This window comes from Microcaecilia unicolor, chromosome 4, assembly GCF_901765095.1.
Source record: "Microcaecilia unicolor chromosome 4, aMicUni1.1, whole genome shotgun sequence".
NCBI classification, from domain to species: domain Eukaryota; kingdom Metazoa; phylum Chordata; class Amphibia; order Gymnophiona; family Siphonopidae; genus Microcaecilia; species Microcaecilia unicolor.
Window position 1 is genome coordinate 24,132,647 of NC_044034.1, and position 21,594 is coordinate 24,154,240.

The window sequence follows — 21,594 nt, forward strand, 5'->3', positions numbered from 1 at the left end:
ATCACCCCCGCCCCCGCCGTCATCAACCCCGCCCCCGCCGTCACCGGCCCCGGCTCCCCCGTCATCGGCCCCGCCTCCCACGTCATCGGCCCCGCCTCCCACGTCACTAACCCCGCCCAAAACGTCACTAACCCCGCCCAAAAATGTCACTAACCCCGCCCCCCGCGGCCGAAAAAGCCACCCAAAAAACCGCCCTGAAGCCCAAAAAGCAGCCCAAAAAACCGCAACCCGCCGCGGGCAAAAATTTCCCGCGGCGGGTCGCGGAAAACCGCCCAATTGGGCGGTAAAACCGCCCACCTGGCAACACTGGAAGGAAACCCCTCAGATGCACGCCGCTGGGGGGGGGGTGCTGCGTGCGCCTGTCCTCCGTTGTTCCATGCTTTTTCTCTGCCCCGTCAGCGGCGTGCACCCGGGGCGGACCGCACCTACCGCCCCCCCCCCTAGGAACGCCACTGTCTTTATGGAATAAGCCTTGAGACAACATAAAAGAAAGGTTTGACATAAGACAGCTAACAAACAGGTCAGGTTCCGACTTTAATAAATAGGTAGGGCTCGGATCTAACAAGCAATGCGAAGATGAGTATTTGGAGAGAGAGAATTTAACTGAATCAAGAGTTGGTAGAGAAGAAAGACCAAACCCTATCTACAGGTGAACCTAGGGAAGAAATATTTGAAGAACTAAGTTGGTCAGCTGAGGCAATATCCCTGTTCACTAAGCCCTGCGGCAGTTCCAACACAGTCCATCCAAAGTGAATGGGTTGTGTCAGCGTTAGCGCACGGTAGCCGCTAGCAAAACGTAGTAAACTGGGAGGGTAAATGAGAGTGAGGGGTTAAATCACACAATTCAATGTTTCAAAAAAAAAGCCAGACCTTCCAGGTGCTTATTCAAAACAGGCCCTGCGGCAGATAACACATGATAATGGCATTAGGATGTTCTTAACTGCTGAGAAATGCCAACCACTGTGTTTGTTTATATTGCCTTGACATATTTTAATTTAGGTATAGGCATGAAGAATGTATAGGCAATGTAAGAAATTAGTGAACAGGTAATAGAAAAAGTTATTAAAAATGGGCCCATTTTATTATCTGGTCATCAAATAATTTCCTAGTTTTTTTTTTTTTTACATTTTAGGATGACACAGCCCATAAATGAAGAGAACTCCAGCTACAGAAGGATAGACTTTCAACAGGAAAGCAGAGAGACATTCTGCCTGCAACTTTGCAGTGGACCATGCCGAGCTGAGCACATCCTGCAGACCTTAAGCTTGTATAGGCGAAGTGGCATTCTTACTGATGTGGTGCTGCTGATTGACGGGCAGGAGTTCCCCTGCCACCGAGCCATGCTGTCTGCTAACAGTGCTTACTTCAGAGCAATGTTTGGTGGCAGTTTAAAAGAAGGACATCAAGAGGTTGTGAGCATTCAAAAGATCTCTGCACCCTCAATGACTCTTCTTTTGGACTACATGTATGGAGGAAACCTAGTCATTGAAGAAGAGAATGTTGAGGGCATCTTGGAAGCTTGTGATCTCCTCCAGATCTCCAGACTTCGAGATGCTTGCATCACATTTCTAGAGGACCAGCTTCATCCTTACAACTGTGTGGGCATGAAGAAGTTTGCAGATTCTTTTTCCATTGCTTCTTTATCGGAAAAAAGCAAGAAAGTCATGCTGGAGGGATTTGCAGAGGTGTCGCGTCATGAAGAGTTCCTGGAATTAAGTCAGACAGAGTTGATCGAGTATCTATCGGATGAGCAACTGGTCGTTCCAAAAGAAGAGGTGGTCTTTGAAGCAGTGATGCGGTGGGTCCGTCACAACGGGGTGACAAGGAAGGCGGCTTTGAAGAATCTCTTAGAACACGTGCGCCTTCCTCTCCTGAATCCCGCATATTTTCTAGAAAAGGTTGAAGTGGATAAATTGATCCAGGGCTGCCAGGAGTGTTTTCCTTTGCTGCATGAGGCTCGGAAGTACTTCATTCTTGGCCATGAGGCCACTTCACTAAGAGCAAGGCCTAGAAGGTAAAACTTAAAATTGTATGATGATGAGACTAGATAAGAAGCTGGACATGCTTATAATACATCTACAGATGGGGCTATTTTTTTTCTTCCATCTCACAACAGACAGAACATGATTTGGGTGGGAGATGGCTTTCTAAAAGTCAGGATGTCTGTCATCAGTTTTTACTGTGTTTGGTTTAACTTGCTTTTCAGAACTTTCTAGGGTTTTGAATCTCATAGCAGAAGTATCTCATGGTGCTATTTGATTTAAGCCAAAAGGGCATCTGTATTTATAGATTGTCAGACCTGTGAGTTCTTGTACCAAGTAGAGCGCTGCTGAGCCCGGTACTTGGACCAGGTTCTGCTTGGTGGCCCGACAACCCCGGGTTTCACCTGCACTGACCGCCGTTCCCCAGAGGTTGAGCCCCTAGGTGCAGGCGGCCTGCAGGGCTTATGAGATGGAGCAGGAAGTGGGGTGATGAACGTGACGGCCAGATGGGCAGCAGGCAAGAGAATGATCCAGGTACAGGCAGAAGGGAGGCAGCAGGTACGAGAGTAATCCAGGTACAGGCAGAGTCAGTAGGCAGGCAGCAGACACAAGAGTAATCCAGGTACAGGCAAGGTCAGGAGGCAGGCAGCAGGTACAAGAGTAATCCAGGTACAGGCAGAGTCAGCAACGAAGAACAAAGTAGAGGAGAAGCACACTACTGAGCAAGTAACACCTACCAAAGTAGAAACCGAAGCAAGGAGTCTAGAGAGAGCTCAGCTGATAAAGTGCTGGTGCCTGACATCAGCAGGGAGAAGGGGCAGAGTCATAGGACAAGAGCAGGGGAAGGAGGAACCGGAAGACCTATAGGAGAGAAGCAAAGGAAGCCAGGCAGAGGAAAAGCAGACCCAGGTGGGTGGAAGCAAAGCAATCAAGGAGCCTGCAGCCAGAGAAGAGCTACACACACATGGCTCAGGGCTGTGCTAGTCAACTGTGCGTGTCGATGGGACCCTGCGCAGCCTGAAGACGCCACTTGTGTTGAGGTAGAGGACATGACATAGATCAACATAATATGATGTAATTATTAAAATTTCTCCATATCATCACCTTAAGGCAAGTGTTGTAAGTGCACTTGATGAGAATCAAGTAAAAGTATCAAAACAGTTTGGCATTCAAGAAGATTTTATAGCAGTGTGCTGAAATATATATCTGTAACCCCAGGTTTAAGTGCCCTGCATAGGCAGCTGCTTAATGCTTGCCCCATGCAGTGGGAACTAGGTAGCCAAACAAATTTATTGATTTTGGGACCAAGGCTGGGAATGGATAAAATCCCAGAGGCCAAATAAGCAGTACAGACTTTTAATAATTCTCCATTAAATAACTAATAAAGTTGTTCTGAACCAAGATTTACTTAATGTCTTTCAGAGTTACATATCATTTGTAACTCTGGCAAAGACATTTAATATGTAATCAGAAAATTTTAACTGTAGCAAAAGTCTCTCCAGCAATGCACTCTGTTGTATCCAAAATATTGTACTCCTTTTTGTTTCTATCTCCAACCAAAATGGACGTTTTTTTTTTTTTAAGTGAAGCTTTATTAAAAAAAAATCAAACAGGCTCCGATGCTGCAGGCTCTTTTTTGGACATCATTCAACCCTGGAATAATAAAAACGTCCTTTTTGCCCGTGCTTTACTCAGCTGAGACCTGGAAGTCCCTGAGCCAATCACAACGTGTTCAGCCGAGCTAAACGCGCTGTGATTGGCTCACAGACTTCCAGGTCTCTCAGCTGAGTGAATCACGGGCAAAAAGGACGTTTTTATTATTCCGGGGTTGAATGATGTCCAAAAAAGAGCCCGCAGCATCGGAGCCTGTTTGATTTTTTTTTAAATAAAGCTTCGCTTAAAAAAAACAACATCCATTTTGTGCGTCCTCCCCCCCCCCCCCCCGCAATAATAAAAACGCCCTTTTTGCCCGTGCTTCACTCAGCTGAGAGACCTGGAAGTAAGGGAGGGACATCCACGCAAATAGAGCTGTGGCCGAGCACCGGTCTTGTAATTCAGAGGTGGTGGGTTCAAATCCCACCAATAATTTTGTTAAAATTGGAGTTATTTATTATTTTCTCCCCATTTTTATTTATTTATTTGAACATTTGTTATTCTGCCATTCATGAACCTTTTCAAGACTAACAACTTCCAAACTACACTTGCTTGCTATGAGTGAAATTCAGTCAACACATTAGCAGAAGCCCTGGCTCCGATGCTGCAGGCTCTCAGCTGAGCTAAACGCGTTGTGATTGGCTCAGAGACCCGGAAGTACCATGGTAGGTGCAGTGGATGCCTGCAGCATCAGAGCCTGTGATTTTTTTTTATAATACACTACAGTGAAGAACATCCATAAAGGACGCTCCTGACGAGCAATTGGCACTTGAGACGTATTTGGCATGCGCAGAGCAGACAGCATAATGCTTTGCTGCTCTGCACATGCTCGACCGACCGATTGGCCGACTGTTTTACGATGGAATAGAGAATGCAAGTAAGCTACGAGTAGCTCATTTGCATTCCCTTTCCTTGATGCATAGCCGTTCCCTACCGATTCGCTATGGAATTCAGTAGGGAACGGCTCTAACGACGACTTATGTGCATCTGGCCCTGAGTGTGGTAGGAGACTGAGTCAAACACAATTCTCCTTATTCTTGTTCACACTGCAAGGGATTAACAGATCTCTTTAATACAATTAGCAGTTCTCTTAGCAGTGGTTAGCTGGCAGCCTTGATGAAACTCGGGGAGACTAAATCCCACTGGTGAATCTCTGATCCAATCAATTAACTGTACCTCGACTTTGTCAGTACTCCGGTTGAGATGATATTGAACGGTGTGAGGGAGTTGGATAGATTATAGCCAGGTATAACTATATCCCAGTCATGATTCTCCATGAACTGACCCCCACTAAATCCAAGTCAGCTTCCATCATTGCAGCCTCTAGATCTAGAAATTTATTTCCCATACTACGGGCGTTGGTATACAAGGCTCTCCAGAGGTTACTCTTTTTTTCCGCTTTCTGTAAGGTATTTGATGTCTTACCTTCCTGAGGGTTATTGATGACTTTGGGGCTTTGCTCTCCCATCCCCAGCAAATTTAGTTTAAAGCTTTCTTTAGCCAGTCTGTAATTGAAGACACTTTGCCCCTTCCTTGAAAGATGGACACCATCACTGCTCAGTAGCTCTTGGAAAATCATCCCACGGTCTAGGAATCCGAAGCGCTCGCGTTGGTACCAATCACGCAGCCACACATTTAGCTTCTATTACTTGGCCTTTACCTTCAACGGGAAGGATCGATGAGAACACCGTGTGCACACCTGGGTGCATCACCCTCTGACCCAGAGCCTTGAAGTCACGTTCGATCTGTTCAGTAGGATGCCTAGCAGTATCATTTGTGCCAACATGGATGAGCAGCATAGGATAGTGGTCAGTAGGCTTGAAGAGTCTTGACAATCTTTCTGATACACCTCCCTGGACATCATATCTGGTTGGCAGATAGGTGCCTGAGTACTCCTCAGAAGAGAATCACTGACCACCACTACCTTATTGGGCACCGATTCAACAGCTTTGAGATTTTTGCTCTTCATTTCCTTCTGTTCTTGAGATGTTTTCAGCATGCTTGGATAGCCATTCTACCTTCTATACCCCCTCCCCACTCCTCAGCCACCGACAGAAGGAAAGACTCACATTCACTTTCACACTCACAGAAGCAGCTCTATAACAACTTTCTGTCCCTTGTGGAAACAGGAAATGAGGGCGGGACCAGAGCTGAGAGAGAAGGGCTGAGCCTGCACGCCTTTTACCGCTGCTGACAGCCACCGTAACCCCGACTTAGTAAGTGAAGATTACTTCTAAAATTCGGAGGGAGGGGTGCTGGAACTGGAAGGAAGGGAGGGACAACGACCCTGGAACTGGGAGGGAGGGGGACCCTGAAACTCGGAGGGAGGGGGACCTGAAACTTGGACAAAGGGAGGGAGGGGGGACCCTGAAACTCAGAGGGAGGGAGGGAGGGGGAGGACAGCCCTGGAACTCAGAGGGAAGGAGGGAGGGGATGACCCTGGAACTTGGTGTGAGTGAGGGAGGGGGACGACGACCCTGGAACTCAGAGGGAGGGAGGGGATGACCCTGGAACTCGGAGATAGGGAGAGAGGGAGGGGACGACCCTGGAACTCGGAGGGAGGGAGGGGACGGACTAACCTGGAACTCGGAGGGAGGGAGGGGGTGACCCTGGAACTCAGAGGGAGGAGGGGACGACCCTTGAACTCGGAGGAAGGGAGGGGGACGACCTTGGAACTCAGAGGGAGGGGGGACCCTGGAACTGGGAGGAAGGGAGGGAGGGAGGGGGGCCCCCATGGCACACATGCTCATTCTTACACACACACTCTCTCTCTCTCACAGACACACTCGCATCCAGTCTCACTCTGTCTCTGTCGCACACACACACTCGCACATTCACTCTCTCGATCTCTCACACAGTCACTCTCACACACACTCTCTCAAACATACACACTCCGAGGAAAACCTTGCTAGCGCCCGTTTCATTTGTGTCAGAAATGGGCCTTATTTACTAGTGTCCAAATATTTTATAGCTGAAATTAATCTGTCATCCTGTGTATGATGCTTATAATTCAATAACAACAATTCATGATGTGAACTCATGCTAGAATGTACACAGACTGTAACTCCCCTAAAGGAAGAACCCCAACTTTGTCAATTTCACTCTCTTTAATTTGAAGTTATCCAGTGGGGCGCATGCGTGCCATGACCTCAAATACTGACTTATGAGTGAATTTGTTCTCGGATTCTGAGGTGGAAGCTATGAAACCTCATTTTACTGTTCCAATTTATGTTTTTCCAATATGATGAGGTTTGACTCGCATCTCATTGTTTTGATGATCAAAATATCTACAGTGGGGGAAATAAGTATTTGATCCCTTGCTGATTTTGTAAGTTTGCCCACTGACAAAGACATGAGCAGCCCATAATTGAAGGGTAGGTTATTGGTAACAGTGAGAGATAGCACATCACAAATTAAATCCGGAAAATCACATTGTGGAAAGTATATGAATTTATTTGCATTCTGCAGAGGGAAATAAGTATTTGATCCCCCACCAACCAGTAAGAGATCTGGCCCCTACAGACCAGGTAGATGCTCCAAATCAACTCGTTACCTGCATGACAGACAGCTGTCGGCAATGGTCACCTGTATGAAAGACACCTATCCACAGACTCAGTGAATCAGTCAGACTCTAACCTCTACAAAATGGCCAAGAGCAAGGAGCTGTCTAAGGATGTCAGGGACAAGATCATACACCTGCACAAGGCTGGAATGGGCTACAAAACCATCAGTAAGACGCTGGGCGAGAAGGAGACAACTGTTGGTGCCATAGTAAGAAAATGGAAGAAGTACAAAATGACTGTCAATCGACAAAGATCTGGGGCTCCACGCAAAATCTCACCTCGTGGGGTATCCTTGATCATGAGGAAGGTTAGAAATCAGCCTACAACTACAAGGGGGGAACTTGTCAATGATCTCAAGGCAGCTGGGACCACTGTCACCACGAAAACCATTGGTAACACATTACGACATAACGGATTGCAATCCTGCAGTGCCCGCAAGGTCCCCCTGCTCTGGAAGGCACATGTGACGGCCCGTCTGAAGTTTGCCAGTGAACACCTGGATGATGCCGAGAGTGATTGGGAGAAGGTGCTGTGGTCAGATGAGACAAAAATTGAGCTCTTTGGCATGAACTCAACTCGCCGTGTTTGGAGGAAGAGAAATGCTGCCTATGACCCAAAGAACACCGTCCCCACTGTCAAGCATGGAGGTGGAAATGTTATGTTTTGGGGGTGTTTCTCTGCTAAGGGCACAGGACTACTTCACCGCATCAATGGGAGAATGGATGGGGCCATGTACCGTACAATTCTGAGTGACAACCTCCTTCCCTCCGCCAGGGCCTTAAAAATGGGTCGTGGCTGGGTCTTCCAGCACGACAATGACCCAAAACATACAGCCAAGGCAACAAAGGAGTGGCTCAGGAAGAAGCACATTAGGGTCATGGAGTGGCCTAGCCAGTCACCAGACCTTAATCCCATTGAAAACTTATGGAGGGAGCTGAAGCTGCGAGTTGCCAAGCAACAGCCCAGAACTCTTAATGATTTAGAGATGATCTGCAAAGAGGAGTGGACCAAAATTCCTCCTGACATGTGTGCAAACCTCATCATCAACTACAGAAGACGTCTGACCGCTGTGCTTGCCAACAAGGGTTTTGCCACCAAGTATTAGGTCTTGTTTGCCAGAGGGATCAAATACTTATTTCCTTCTGCAGAATGCAAATAAATTCATATACTTTCCACAATGTGATTTTCCGGATTTAATTTGTGATGTGCTATCTCTCACTGTTACCAATAACCTACCCTTCAATTATGGGCTGCTCATGTCTTTGTCAGTGGGCAAACTTACAAAATCAGCAAGGGATCAAATACTTATTTCCCCCACTGTACTTTTTCATCAAGGAGTTTTTTTTACAAACTAAAATGTGCCTGCCACCAGTTGGAGGGATGTGACATAATTTCCATTATTACCACCTATACAATCGCTGCTGCTTGGCCTTGTGCAGCCGTTGAAGCAATTCCATGTGTTTGAAGATTGTTTTTGGTTTGATGGAAAGTAAGATCATGCTTTAATACCAATCTCAGAATATGTAGCTTTATATTTTGAAGCTAAAACATAATATATCAAAAAGAGCTGATGATTATAATTGTGGAAGATGATTTTGAAAGAGAGCTTATGTCCTCCGAAGGAAGAAGGTGCTTGGTCTTGCTTGACAGTGTTTAGTCTTTATAAAATAGACATAAAGGGGAGAGGTTTATCAATGTGGGCTGTTGTTAAGTTGTGTTATTTTACCACTAACTTGTGTTATTTTAGCAATGAGATATAGGGGTCCGCTGCTGCAGTCCCACCCACCCTCCGTCGTCAACCATCTGCCCCCTGCATTGAAATTGCAGTCTCACCTCCGTGAAAGCAGCGCTGCAGGCAGCAGAACGCCTCCCTTGGGCCCTCCTTCCCTCCCTGTGTCCCGCCCTCGTCTGACGTAACTTCCGCGAGGGCGGGACACAAGGAGGGAAGGAGGGCCCAAGGGAGGTGTTCTGCTGCCTGCAGCGCTGCTTTCACGGAGGTGAGACTGCCATTTCAATGCAGGGGGCCCGGCTCGGTGGCGGCGACCTCGGGGGGGGGGGGGGTGGAGGGGGAGCAGTGACTGCAGCAGTCTGGGGGGAAGTGTGGCAACCTCGTGGGGGGGGGGCAAGGCAGCGAGGGCGGCAGGGGCAGAACCCCGGGCGTGGCCCTGCCCTGGGCCCAGCCTAGTCTCTCAGCGGCCCTGTGGCCAGGGGCAGTAATTTCATTTTTTACGTGCGTCCACTACTCGCGCCGGAAAATTTGTGACATGTGCTAACCTGGTTAATGCGTGAGACTTTACCACTAAGTCACTGGGTGGCGGTAAGGTCTCAGGTCCAAAATGGACGCGCACCAATTTTTATTTTGCTGCACGTCTATTTTCGGACCCCTCCCCGTAAAGTCATTTTTTTTTTGCAGGTGCGCTGAAAAATGGACCTGAGCACATCCAATACATGCGTCTATACCAGCGCAGGCAATTTTTCAGCGCACCTTAGTAATAGGACCCCACAGCTACTAATAAGCTGGGTTAGCAGAAAAATAATCTTTTGTAACGATATCCTACATTGATACCGACCCCTCCTAATAAGCAACTTTTTAAAAAAAGCTGTAAGTGTTCTGCTATGAAATTACTCCCTATGATGGTAATTTCCAAAAGTCGTTACATGTTCACCAGCAGATCATTCAGATTATTGCTAAGAAAAACATAACCGTAAACTCGCCAAGGAGGCAGTGACATCTAGTGGTATCTCGGCATGTCGCAAGCAGGCAGCCACTAAGTCAACTATTGACCTGCACCATGACTCTGTTATGTTCCATATGATGTCTCTTACGATTGTATGATTTGCTGTTTTTTTTTTTTTTTTTGGGGGGGGGGGTGTCTAGGTGTCTACAGGCTGAGAAAATAACAAGGCAAATGGTTCATGAAATCCAATATGGAGGACAGACGAGAAGCAGGACCATATGAAAACCAAAGTCTTTATTTACCACTTTTTAACTTCCAGGTCTAAACAAGGTCGCCCGACATGGCCACGTTTCGCCAAACGTCTGCCTCAACACACGCTAACCTAGGTTGGAGACGCTGTTTTTATCAGTTTGGTAAGGCTTGAGATTTCACACCAGTTAAGTATTCATCTGCCCCAAGACAGCCATTTGGCAAACCATGGTTTTCATATTGTCTGCTTCTCTTCTGTTCTCCACATGCATAAAATACCAATCCAGTCTTTATTGCTTGGATCAGAAATCTTTTTCACCTCCCACTAAGAATCCCTGCTCCAGTCCCAGAGCAGAACTTTGCAGAATCGTCATTGTTGGCCTTCCTCGTGACTTACACAACCTTGTACGTTTAGGTTTATGGAACTAACGGAGATGATAATAGTCATAGGTGGCTGTGACAAAAAGGGTGTTCTGAAGCTACCCTTCACCGACATGTACCACCCGAAGAGTGGACAGTGGACAGCCCTGGCCAGCGTGCCTGGATACGCCAAGTCGGAATTTGCTGCTTGCACTCTGAAGAATGACATATATATATCAGGTAAGAAATCTGCTATTGCCCCACATTCAGTCCAAAAGGATTGGATCATTTATTTCTTATTAAAGTCCCAAGGGGTCAGTAAATTTTCAAACGCAAGGCCATGTGCAGGGTTTGATAATTAATAGAGAAGATTCTCTGATGAAGCAACTGGCGAAACGGGCGCCTGTTAGAATCTTTCTTTCTCATTACAGATGAACTGTTTTTCTGAAATGATGAAAAATGAACAATGAATGATATAAAGTAAATTCTTACGCTTTTGAAGGGATTTTGGTCACTGCAATTTTGGATAAAAAAATTGTCTTGGGGTCTTTTTGGGACCAGTGATTGAATTGTCACTAAAGATATGTTTTGTTACCAACATAAAAAAGTTGGTTGTTAACATCTTGCGACATCTCTTTTTCCCCTAATAATGATAAAGTGGATCTGTTTTAAGTTCTCTCTGTGAGTTGAGTTTTGTTCTCAATACACAGTTTGCAATAGTTGTTAATGTTTTCATACCAAAGGGGCCATGAGCAACCTCTGGAAGGCCAGTTGCAGAGGGGAGCAGTTTGGCTGTGCAAAAGTCAGTGTGGCATTGAGAATTTTTTTATGCTTGTTCAATGTAACCAGGAGACGTAGGATTTGAAGTCCCAGCCTCCTTGCTCCCAGCCTACTAAGCACTAGGCCACTCTCTGCCTGACTGGCTTGAACACTATTGCCACCTGGCATCAGAAATCATCTTAAAGAAAAAAAAGATGGCAGAATGAATCCGGTGTCCATATTTGTCTTCCTTACTGCTGCCTCTGACTCCTACCCCACCCCACCCCACTGTGAATGCTTACTGCATTCACTCAGTCTCCATGTTGCATGGGGTCAGAGAGAAGCATTAAACGGGGGACCAGTGACACTGCTGACAAGAGTTTAATTGGGGGGGTATCAATGCTTTCCTTGGAAATGACAGAAAATATCCAGAACATTTCCTGTTTTTGATTTGGAAATGAAACAAAATATTGTTCCTTTTCATTTTTTTCATTTTGTTAGTCTGTCTTGCACCCTCCCTCCAAATAAACCCAAACTTTAAAGCTGAAAAAAAAAAAGATCCCCGGCATCTCCTTTATCTATCCCATTCTCTAGGAACGGCCATGTTGGGTTATCAATAAATTTATTAGCCTGAGTGTAGCTTCAGTGACATCATTATCCCCTTGGCCATCTGCTTTTTTTCTGTTTCTGTTCTCTGTAGAATGTTTTTGGGTTTTTTCTTCTTTCCTGAAAAGGCCAGCAGGTGGCAGCATAAGACACGACCATCTTTTAAACATTTAAATATCATCCGAATACTGCTAAAACACACCATTCCTTGATTCTTGACATCCAAATGAGGTAGGAACGATTTGCAGTCTTCCTGTCTTACAAGTGCTGTACTCCAAAAAGGATCTAGCTGATTTTGAGATATGGCACCAGTAGGGCAGGTGCCACTGAGGATTGCTCTTGCTTAATTTCTACTTCAAGTATTGGGTAAGATAAGGGGGAGGAGCCTGAAGGCATGGGAGAGATGGAGGGAAGGCCTAGGAGTGGGGTTGTTTTACACCTTTAAAATGTGGGTTTAACTGGTATGGTGTGTGTGTGTGGGGGGGGGGGGGGGGGGGGGGTTCTGCCTGTCTCTAGTGCACTGTGTCATTACATTCACTTAAAAAAATAATTTAAAAAACCACTCCCTCTACAAATGAAATGAAAAATAAATCCCCAAATTGGACCCCTATTCCCTGTGCTGCTCTACTAGATAATGCTACCATACTGCAAAGGAATGGAAAACAAAAGCGAGGACGTTATAATGCCTTTGTATCAGTCCATAGTGCGACCACACCTCGAATATTGTGTTCAATTCTGGTCACCGCGTCTCATAAAAGATATAGTGCAATTAGAAAAGGTACAGAGAAGGGCGACGAAAATGATAAAGGGGATGGGACGACTTCCCTTTGAGGAAAGGCTGAAGCGTCTAGAGAAAAGACGACAGATATGATAGAGTAGAGTGGAGTGGAATGGGTAGACGTGAATCGTTTGATTGCTCTTTCCAAAATACTAGGACTAGGGGGCAAGCGATGAAGCTACAAAGTAGTAAATTTAATACGAATCTGAGAAAAATTTTCTTCACTCAATCTGTAATTAAACTCTGGAATTCGTTGCCAGAGAATGTGGTAAAGGCGGTTAGCTTAGCGGGATATAAAAAAGGTCTGGATGGCTTCCTAAAGGAAAAGTCCATAGACCATTATTAAATTGGGGAAAATCCACTGCTTATTTCTGGGATAAGCAGCATAAAATGCATTGAACTTTTTCAGGACCTTGCCAGGTATCTGTGACCTGGATTGGCCACTGTTGGAAACAGGATGCTGGGCTTGACGGACCTTTGGTCTGTCCCAGTGTGGCAATACTTAAGTACTTAATTTTTTTTAAATGTGGTCATATTTTTATAAACTTTGCTGGACCATTGCTTTTAAATTGTTATTTTCTTCTGTAGAAATAACTGATGACCATGCCTTCTCTCTTTTTGGGTTTTCTATCCTTGCTGTTGATTGGAAACTAGGCGCACAGTTGAATGTCTGAGGAGGAAACGAAAAGAGCTTCCAGAAGCATTTTCCTATAGATCTGTCGTCCTGTTTGTACCAGCTGCTGTGTCTCTCTTGTCCTTTTATCTTTTCAGGAGGCCATGTTGGCAGTAGTGACGTCTGGTTGTTCAGCTCTCAGCTAAATGTCTGGATCAGAGTTGCTTCTCTGCACAAGGGTAGATGGCGACACAAGATGATCACTCTTCATGGCAAGGTATGAGTTTGTATAAGTACGTAGTTTAAAAAAAAAGAATGTCCGTTTTAGTTACCGATAATGTAAATCCAAACAGGCTTCGTTGTAGGAGATTCCGAAGACAATTCCAGAAAGGAGATTTCATCAGTGAGGAACTTTTGAGTGATTTGCATAGATTAACCCAAACACTTTTTCATCTGTAGCAAAATCCCGGCCTACACCGATTTGCTACAGATTATAAGAGGCTTCCCTTTCAAAATCAGTTAACCTGCAAGCTGTGCGGGGGGGGGGGGGGGTGAAAATAATCCTTTAATTTTATAGCCCACCTCTGCAGTTAAAACAGCACATTTGGAGACAATTGTATAAAATAGGCGCTAACATGTATGTGTGTTGCACGTGTACATAATTAGAATAGTACCATATATTCACATCTGTGTGCACACACAAATATGCGCCAATATTCCATGTATAGTACGCATTTGACAGGCATAGTAACATAGTAAATGACGACAGATAAAGACCTGTATGGTCCATCCAGTCTGCCTAACAAGATAAACTCATTGTACATGGTATGTGATACTTTATATGTATACCCGAGTTTGATTTGTCCTTGCCTTTCTCAGGGCACAGACCGTAGAAGTCTGCCCAGCACTGTTCTTGTACTAAAAGTTCTGAAGATTCTGGAATCCTAAAGAGTTACAAGATTCCGGAATCACAATGAGTAGCAACATTCCATGTAGAACCCCAACATATTAACATAGTAAATGACAGTAGATAAAGACCTGTACAGTCCATCCAGTCTGCCCAACAAGATAAACTCATTTACATGACGGTTAGCTTAGCAGAGTTTAAAAAGGGGTTGTACGGTTTCCTAAAGGACAAGTCCATAAACCGCTACTAAATGGACTTGGGAAAAATCCACAATTCCAGGAATAACATGTATAGAATATTTGTACGTTTGGGAAGCTTACCAGGTGCCCTTGTCCTGGATTGGCCGCTGTCGTGGACAGGATGCTGGGCTCGATGGACCCTTGGTCTTTTCCCAGTATGGCATTACTTATTGTTGAGAATTTAGGGGTCCCAAGCCCCCCCCAAGAAGGCTAGAGTGACCTTAATCTGACTCCATCTCTAAATAACGCTAGTACTGGTCTAAGGAAAAGATACCAGCCTTATGACAAACTGGATTTAGGTTACAAGTTATACAATGCCGCGAAAGATAGCCTGATGTAGCAAAAGCATTTATACTTACAGCCTTTCATCATTAAGTGAAGCCCACAAATCATCATTTGGAATGAGGAGTTTATTTGCCAAGGTATAAGTCAAATCAGTGATTGACAACAGGCATGTACAATCAATTAATTATAGGAATATAATAAGCTGCAAACAGGTGTTAATTATTTGCTAATGTTTTATAATTTCTTTTACCAATTAGAGGTTTTACAAGGGAAAGCAATTAGGTAATTTGTTAATTCTGCTGGACACATTGGTTTCCCTTGGAGAGAGAGTGCCAACCCTTTTCTCTCTAACTCAAACCAGGAAATACCCTGATTTTTATAAGTGCCCTCAGGATATGGATAATATGACAGTAGATATACCTGATTGGATCTATGCTAATGTCATGGTTGTCACTGATTGGCTCATGCTAATGAGTAGCTTCTATCTTGCTACGCCTTCTCTGCTCACAGGAAAGTCTCCCTCCTCTCTTGGACAGCTAGTTCCCTATTTTCTCTGCACCTGCTATGACTCACTCATTTCTCAACTTGTTTTTCTAACTTACATTAGAGAAAATTCCACTTTGTAACAGATAAGGGCTTCCATTTTGTGCTGAAATCCTCTATTTTGTTTCCATATCTATTAACTTAACTTTTAGGCCTCAATCCAGGCTACAAACTAGGCCATACTTTTCCAGTAAGCTCCCAGTTATGTCAGCCATCAGATTTCTGACTCAGCCAAGGTCTGTAATAGCCTGAGCTCTATGACTGGGCCCACCACCATTCCAGTGGGGGGGTCTCTGGCTGTACCATAATTATACATTCCCCACTTGTCACCCCCTCTGAGGAGGGGTGACACAAAGCTCGTCAAGCTTGTCATCATCCATTCCAGAAGGTGGCAAGCTATCAAACGAGAGGGGGAGTTTTGGTCTTACAAATTGCTAGAAGGTATGGTGCAAGATAGGAAAGTTCATTCACAGGTGATATATTATTTGGGCATATGGAATTCCCTTTATATTACCTAATCCCTTGGGCCTTAATCCTGATGTCATCTCTCTTGAGACTTACTCAAACCTGTAGTGAGAAAGGTTTTATGAATGGAACAAATCCATGAGTTCATCTACAAAATCCCATGAAGTATAGGTATGCGGGTAATAGTAATTTCAGGTGGATCATACTAATAAATACTTTCAGGTCTTTCTATGGCTTCTATTGTATCTGTTGCATAGTGCATGGGGAGATAATCTAATGTATGTATCTCAGTGGTCTTGGGAAGGAATAGTGGTTTTGATCAAGCATTGTTATGGTGGCTCAACAAATATATGGTTAGTACTCAGATTGCAGGCTGTTTTAGGTTGTAGGTATTCAGAATCCTTAAACAGGTCAGAATTCTTGGACCTTACTATTACTCATCATTAGCATCCAATCATGAGCACTAAAAAGTGGATAGCAAGTATGAGGTTGTCTTGTACAGCAAAAAATGGTCTATCCTAAGAAAATTTATATTAACAAAGGTCATGCATGGATCTTGACATATGCATAAAGACCTGAAAGTATGGGAAGCATTTTACATATCCGTTACCCCACTTGGAGCTTAGTCAAACCTACAGAAAGACATGCAACTTAAGTAAGCCTACACCAGAGTTAAACAAATGCATAACTGGTTGATACTAACAGGGTTTACACCTACATTATGATACCTTAGCCAATATTAGGGTTTGATGTTACCCTTGTATCTGAGCAATATCAACTCCAATTTAAATTACATAAACAGAAAAAACGGGGAAACTCTTAGAAAAACAATTAGAACAATACAGGAAATATTAGGAAAATAAAAATAAAACCTTTTCAATACATATAGACAGTATTACTGCTAAACTGAAAATAAAACAAAATATGAATCTATAATGTCCATAAACAGCAACAGGAAATCTCAAGTTAAGTATCAGTTCTGAATTCTCTTTCATCGATCATGGTTGAGGTGGTGGAAGCGCTGAAGAATCTGGACGGAGATCTGGGTTTTCAAGCTGGCCTGCTGAAGGAAGTGGCTGGTCTTGAGATGGTTAGGCTGGTAACATCTGGTTCTGCGGCTGAGTAAACCCAAAACTTGTGGTCCAGTAAGTTGCAAGGTGTAAAGATTATTGCCACAACCTTGGGGGATCAAACATCATTTGGTCCTGGATAGATCTTGAAGACGTACTTGTGGTGTACAAACTTGGATCTTTCCATGTCTTTATTCTAGGCATATACCATCAAGTCCATCAAGAGTCAGAGGCTGGCAAAGGAATAAGCAAAATAACTGTATGCCTGAATGATACATTGCTATATCTTGGTGGGCATAATCAGTGTGAATTGAATAAGCAAAAATAATATATAAATGTCAAGAGAAATGAAAGACAATGTAAACATGGAGAAATCAGTGCTAATTAAGTGCAAAAACAAAAGGGAAACCATAAGGGTTCAATAATGAAAAGCCAATTTACATAAATAGCAATAATATATATGAAAGTATATCTCCTGATTGGTAGGGGTCAACTGCAACCCTCTTAATACTAGGAATTGGGATTTGCATAATATATCCCCACTTCTGGCTTGCATAATGTGCGAGACAGATTGGTAATTTTTACGAACACATGATCAAATAACAATGGTTAAGTATATGGAACAAAAAAAGTACAAAAACTAACAATAAAAATTTAGAGATGATGGTAAATGTTCAAGTTATTGATGTATGGAGGGCAATGTGTTGCCATCTATCGCCAATAGATATGGAATCTTCACCTGCGATGACTAACATTCACCAAGGGTTGAGCCCTCAGCTGCAGGATGCCAGCAGGACTTACGAGCTAGATGATTCAGGAAAAAGGGTTGCTTAGGAAATAGTCATAATCAAAGCAGAAGACAAATGTGCAGAAATTTAAAAATCATAAGTAGTCCAGGTGATGGAAGTATCTTCTGGAATCACGGTCGCTGTCTGTTGTAATAGAGAGCTCATACGTAAAGTGTCATCTAGGTTCTGGAAAAGATGAGCCTGCAAAAATATTTAATACAGCAGAATATTTAAGAGTATAACCAAGAAGGTCTAAATTAATGACATCATTTGGACAAAAGAAATTTCTCATTGGAGGAGGTGGTGCTTCTTTTTCATGCCAGAGGTCAGTTGTAGCAGAAGTATCAAACTGGAATAGAGGCGGTAGATCAGGAATTGGATTTGCAGTCTTCACTCATCCTACAGAACTTAATAAATAGAGCTGATATAAGAAGCAATATTTAGCAGTCAAATCTCAGCACAGGACCAATAGAAAGAAAAAATCAAAGAATGCATTGTTAGTTCCTTGGGGCACCAATAGGAGCATAGTTTCAATATATAAAATCATAAGTTACAAGTAGAAAACAATTTTTCTCTGTAGATGAGATGTTGCTGGCACAGGAAGTCAGCAGAGTCTGAGGAAACATTGTGGTCAGAGTCTGCTTCAGGAAAATGCAGCCTCTAACATAATATTTTAAAAGATAGAGAAAAGCTAATATCAGAAAAGAAAGATGTAAAAACTATATATTTCTATGAGGCCTCCTCACGTGACCTTTACAAGGTTTAAATAGGTCAAATGAGAAGGATAATAACCTATAGTCCTCTGTAATAGTTCAGAGCCAATTTGGAAAATGAAAATTATATTAAATTTTAAACTGATCCTTTCTATGCTTTCACAATTTGGGCCCTAAATTATGACAGCATATCAAGATTCCCATTCAGAGGGATAGCTAAAAATAAGCTTATATATTCCCAGGAATCAATTTACAATTTAGAGTATATTTTAAATACAGAGGAGGAGCCGCTTTATAAGCAGGAGACAAGTATAGGCATTTCTTAAAACATTTTAGTAAAATTCAAAAAACTCAAAGATATAATAACAATTTTTATTAATGCAATAAATGCACACAATTGACCAATAGGATATGTTCATATAGACCAGTATGATAAATGGAACAGCTTGTAAGCCTACATTGAATTCTAAACAAAGAGTAGCAAGGATAACACAGAATCATAGAAAAATCCATCTGGTTATTAAAAATCTGAAACACGTAATGAATTCCTGTATCATATACTGAGTTCAAAGCATTTGTAAAGATGAACTTTAGAGAAAATAAGAACTACAAGGGTTAATCTCTGTCATTCAGTCTTAAGGAAATCACGAAATAACGGTGCTTCCTGTGTCTAATTAGAGTTTACTGCTCACTGCAAGCAGTGGATATTATGGTGACTGAAAATAGGACTATACATCAGACGAAAACTGTAAGTTTAAGTTTTCGTATTAAAACTTCATGCTGGTGTGATTAGTCTTCATAGAATCAATACTTCAGGAGAGGAAAAGAGGAGAAGGTCATTACTTTATCTGTTTTCCATAGGTACGGGTCTCAATAAAAAGGAAATTGGCAATTGTAGCTAGTGTTATCTGAACATAACTCTAAAATAATAGCAACCTGAATTTCTTTAGTGCTGATTTAACAGTTAGTTATGTTATGCAAGGGTTAATCTCTAAACCCTATTGAGAACCAGAAATGCTGGAAATCTATACAATAATATATCTTAAAACTATAAATCTTTAAGAGGCAGGGAAGGAAGTTTGAAAGTAGTAGATAAGACGTGAAAAGAAAAATTAAAACAATTAATTCATTCTTACGGAACACATACCCAATAGAGAGCCAGGAAGTGAACATCAGCACTAGTTATTTTAAACAACGTCACAAATAAACAGTGTTTTAGATGGCATATAATATAGAACCTTTTACATTGCTTAAATGGAATAATATACAATCCTGGAAAAGAAACACTCCTTTGAGATTTACTACCACTGCAGTTGATAGGCAATCTCTCAGAGTAACCTTAAAGCACAAATTTAAAACTAAAGAGATGATTCCTTAATAATTAACTAGTTTAATATATGCCATTTATTACAGGACACACAGCAACATATAGACATAAAATTAAAACTGTAATCAAATCCTGATATGTAGAAAACTTAAAGTTCAGAAGAGGAAGCAAGATATTTCTAAATATAGTTCAAAACCAATCATTGGAATTGTGCACGGTTAAGGAATTGTTTAGGGTTTCAAAACAAAAACAAAAAAAAATATATGAAAATAATATTCCAGTAGCCAATCACAAGTCACAGCACATAGACAGAAAAGGAAAACCGCACTCGTACACAGACACAGTTGTTGTCCCACATACAGAGGTGTGCTTCTGTACTAAGGACAAAATCTTAATCCTAAATTTGGTAAAATAAAACATTTAAATTAGGGCTAATCCAACATGCCATGAAAGTATACAACGGCAAGCTTAATAGTAACACATACAATAAATGAAAATATACTCACGATTCGTGCAATGTAATCTCCAGTGCAGAAAATCAATTGAAAACTTTCAGTGGCATAGGCAGGTAAACCACAAAATAGAAAGGTTTGTTCCAGAAAGTCCTTACCAGAGATCTGAATAGATGTCAGATCACCAGTATCTGGTGTTGGTTGCGGAGAGGAAGATATGACATAATGGGTAGTGAACATCATCACCCAATATATATAATAACGGGACCTGGTAAGCAAGTGGTCTACAAATGAGCTTCAGACCTGTAACATGCTATAGAAAAAAAATGAACTATTGTAATAATATATATATTGACCAGACCTAGAACCTGGTACAAGGTTAGTGGTTCAAAAGGCAGCTTCAGAGATAGCAAGGAGATCTAGAAATGATAATGTGCTAACAGTTTACAAAAACATGCGATGATTATCCTGATAGTAGAACATGCAGAGACATAACACAATCATACTCACACATCTATTAATGTACTCCAACATAGGGACCTAAAATAAAAATTACTAATTGGCGGAAAGCTCCACGCTTTGACCACAGGTGACATTAACAGAGAAATAAAAACAGCAAACAGGGATGTACCCAAAGAGTGGGTGAATAAGTGAATAAATACCTAGTGTCAGCTATTATATATTTATACTACTCTATCCCAAATTAATAAATACTACTCTCCAGAGTGTGCTTCTAAAGGCATAAAGAAACCCCGTTTCCCTGCCTGCCAAGAGCTATCCAGGTTACTTGGCCATGAGCTCCAGCCCATGATAGAGCCCCCAAAAAGGGACATTGCAGACACTCCCAAAATGAACTCAAAAAACCAGCGAATAAGGTCTCATGAGTCGAAGAGCAGCGGTCCAATGGGTTTCCGCTGATTAGGGGATCTCACGCGACTAACCACCCCAATGGCCCTTTTAAAACTTTGGCGGCATCCACTCAACATCAAAGCATGCAAAAATTTTATGGCTAGGCAGTATCTCACATACAGCATCCACATACAGCATCTCACATAACCCAACCGTCCTAAAAAGAATTTATGGTTAAGCGGCATCTCACATTACCTAACGGTCCAAAAATATGGAAAAGCCCTCGTCAACTAGGCCAAACTCGCAACGAAAAGCCTCAGACGTCTCTATATTGCTCCCGCGGTCATCTGGACTAGGTAACTCATATGTGGGCAATAAGGCCGAATCCGCAGGCCACTCCGAAAATGGAATGGAAGTCTGCTTCTACAAATTGAGATACCGTCATCCATTGAAGGGTCACCTTCGATGGATGTAAGCCCCAGGCATCGGTATCAAACCCAATAGTTATAGCGTGACACTGGTAGAAAAGGAGAAAAAAAGGAAATAGAAGTATGACATATCCCAGGGAAGAACCCCCGAAACCTACTTCTGAGGTAGCAAGAAAGGATAATAAAAAAAAGAAATAAAACACATGTAAGCTCTTCGGGAAAGGTACTACCAAAAAAAAAAAAAAGTCATTAGTTGGAACACATTAGCCAGAACCAAAAATGTGAAA

General features: G+C 42.7%; 1 protein-coding gene across 1 annotated transcript in view; it reads left to right on the forward strand.

Moving 5' to 3' along the window:
• The first annotated feature begins 1,133 nt into the window (after window positions 1-1,133).
• The window catches only part of KLHL35 (kelch like family member 35), a 37,432-nt gene continuing 16,971 nt past the window's right edge, over window positions 1,134-21,594 (forward strand). Inside the window, exons 1-3 of the mRNA XM_030200043.1 lie at window positions 1,134-2,014; window positions 10,541-10,725; window positions 13,400-13,518. Of these exons, the coding sequence (XP_030055903.1) occupies window positions 1,134-2,014; window positions 10,541-10,725; window positions 13,400-13,518 (1,185 nt within the window). The remainder of the gene's footprint in view (window positions 2,015-10,540; window positions 10,726-13,399; window positions 13,519-21,594) is intronic.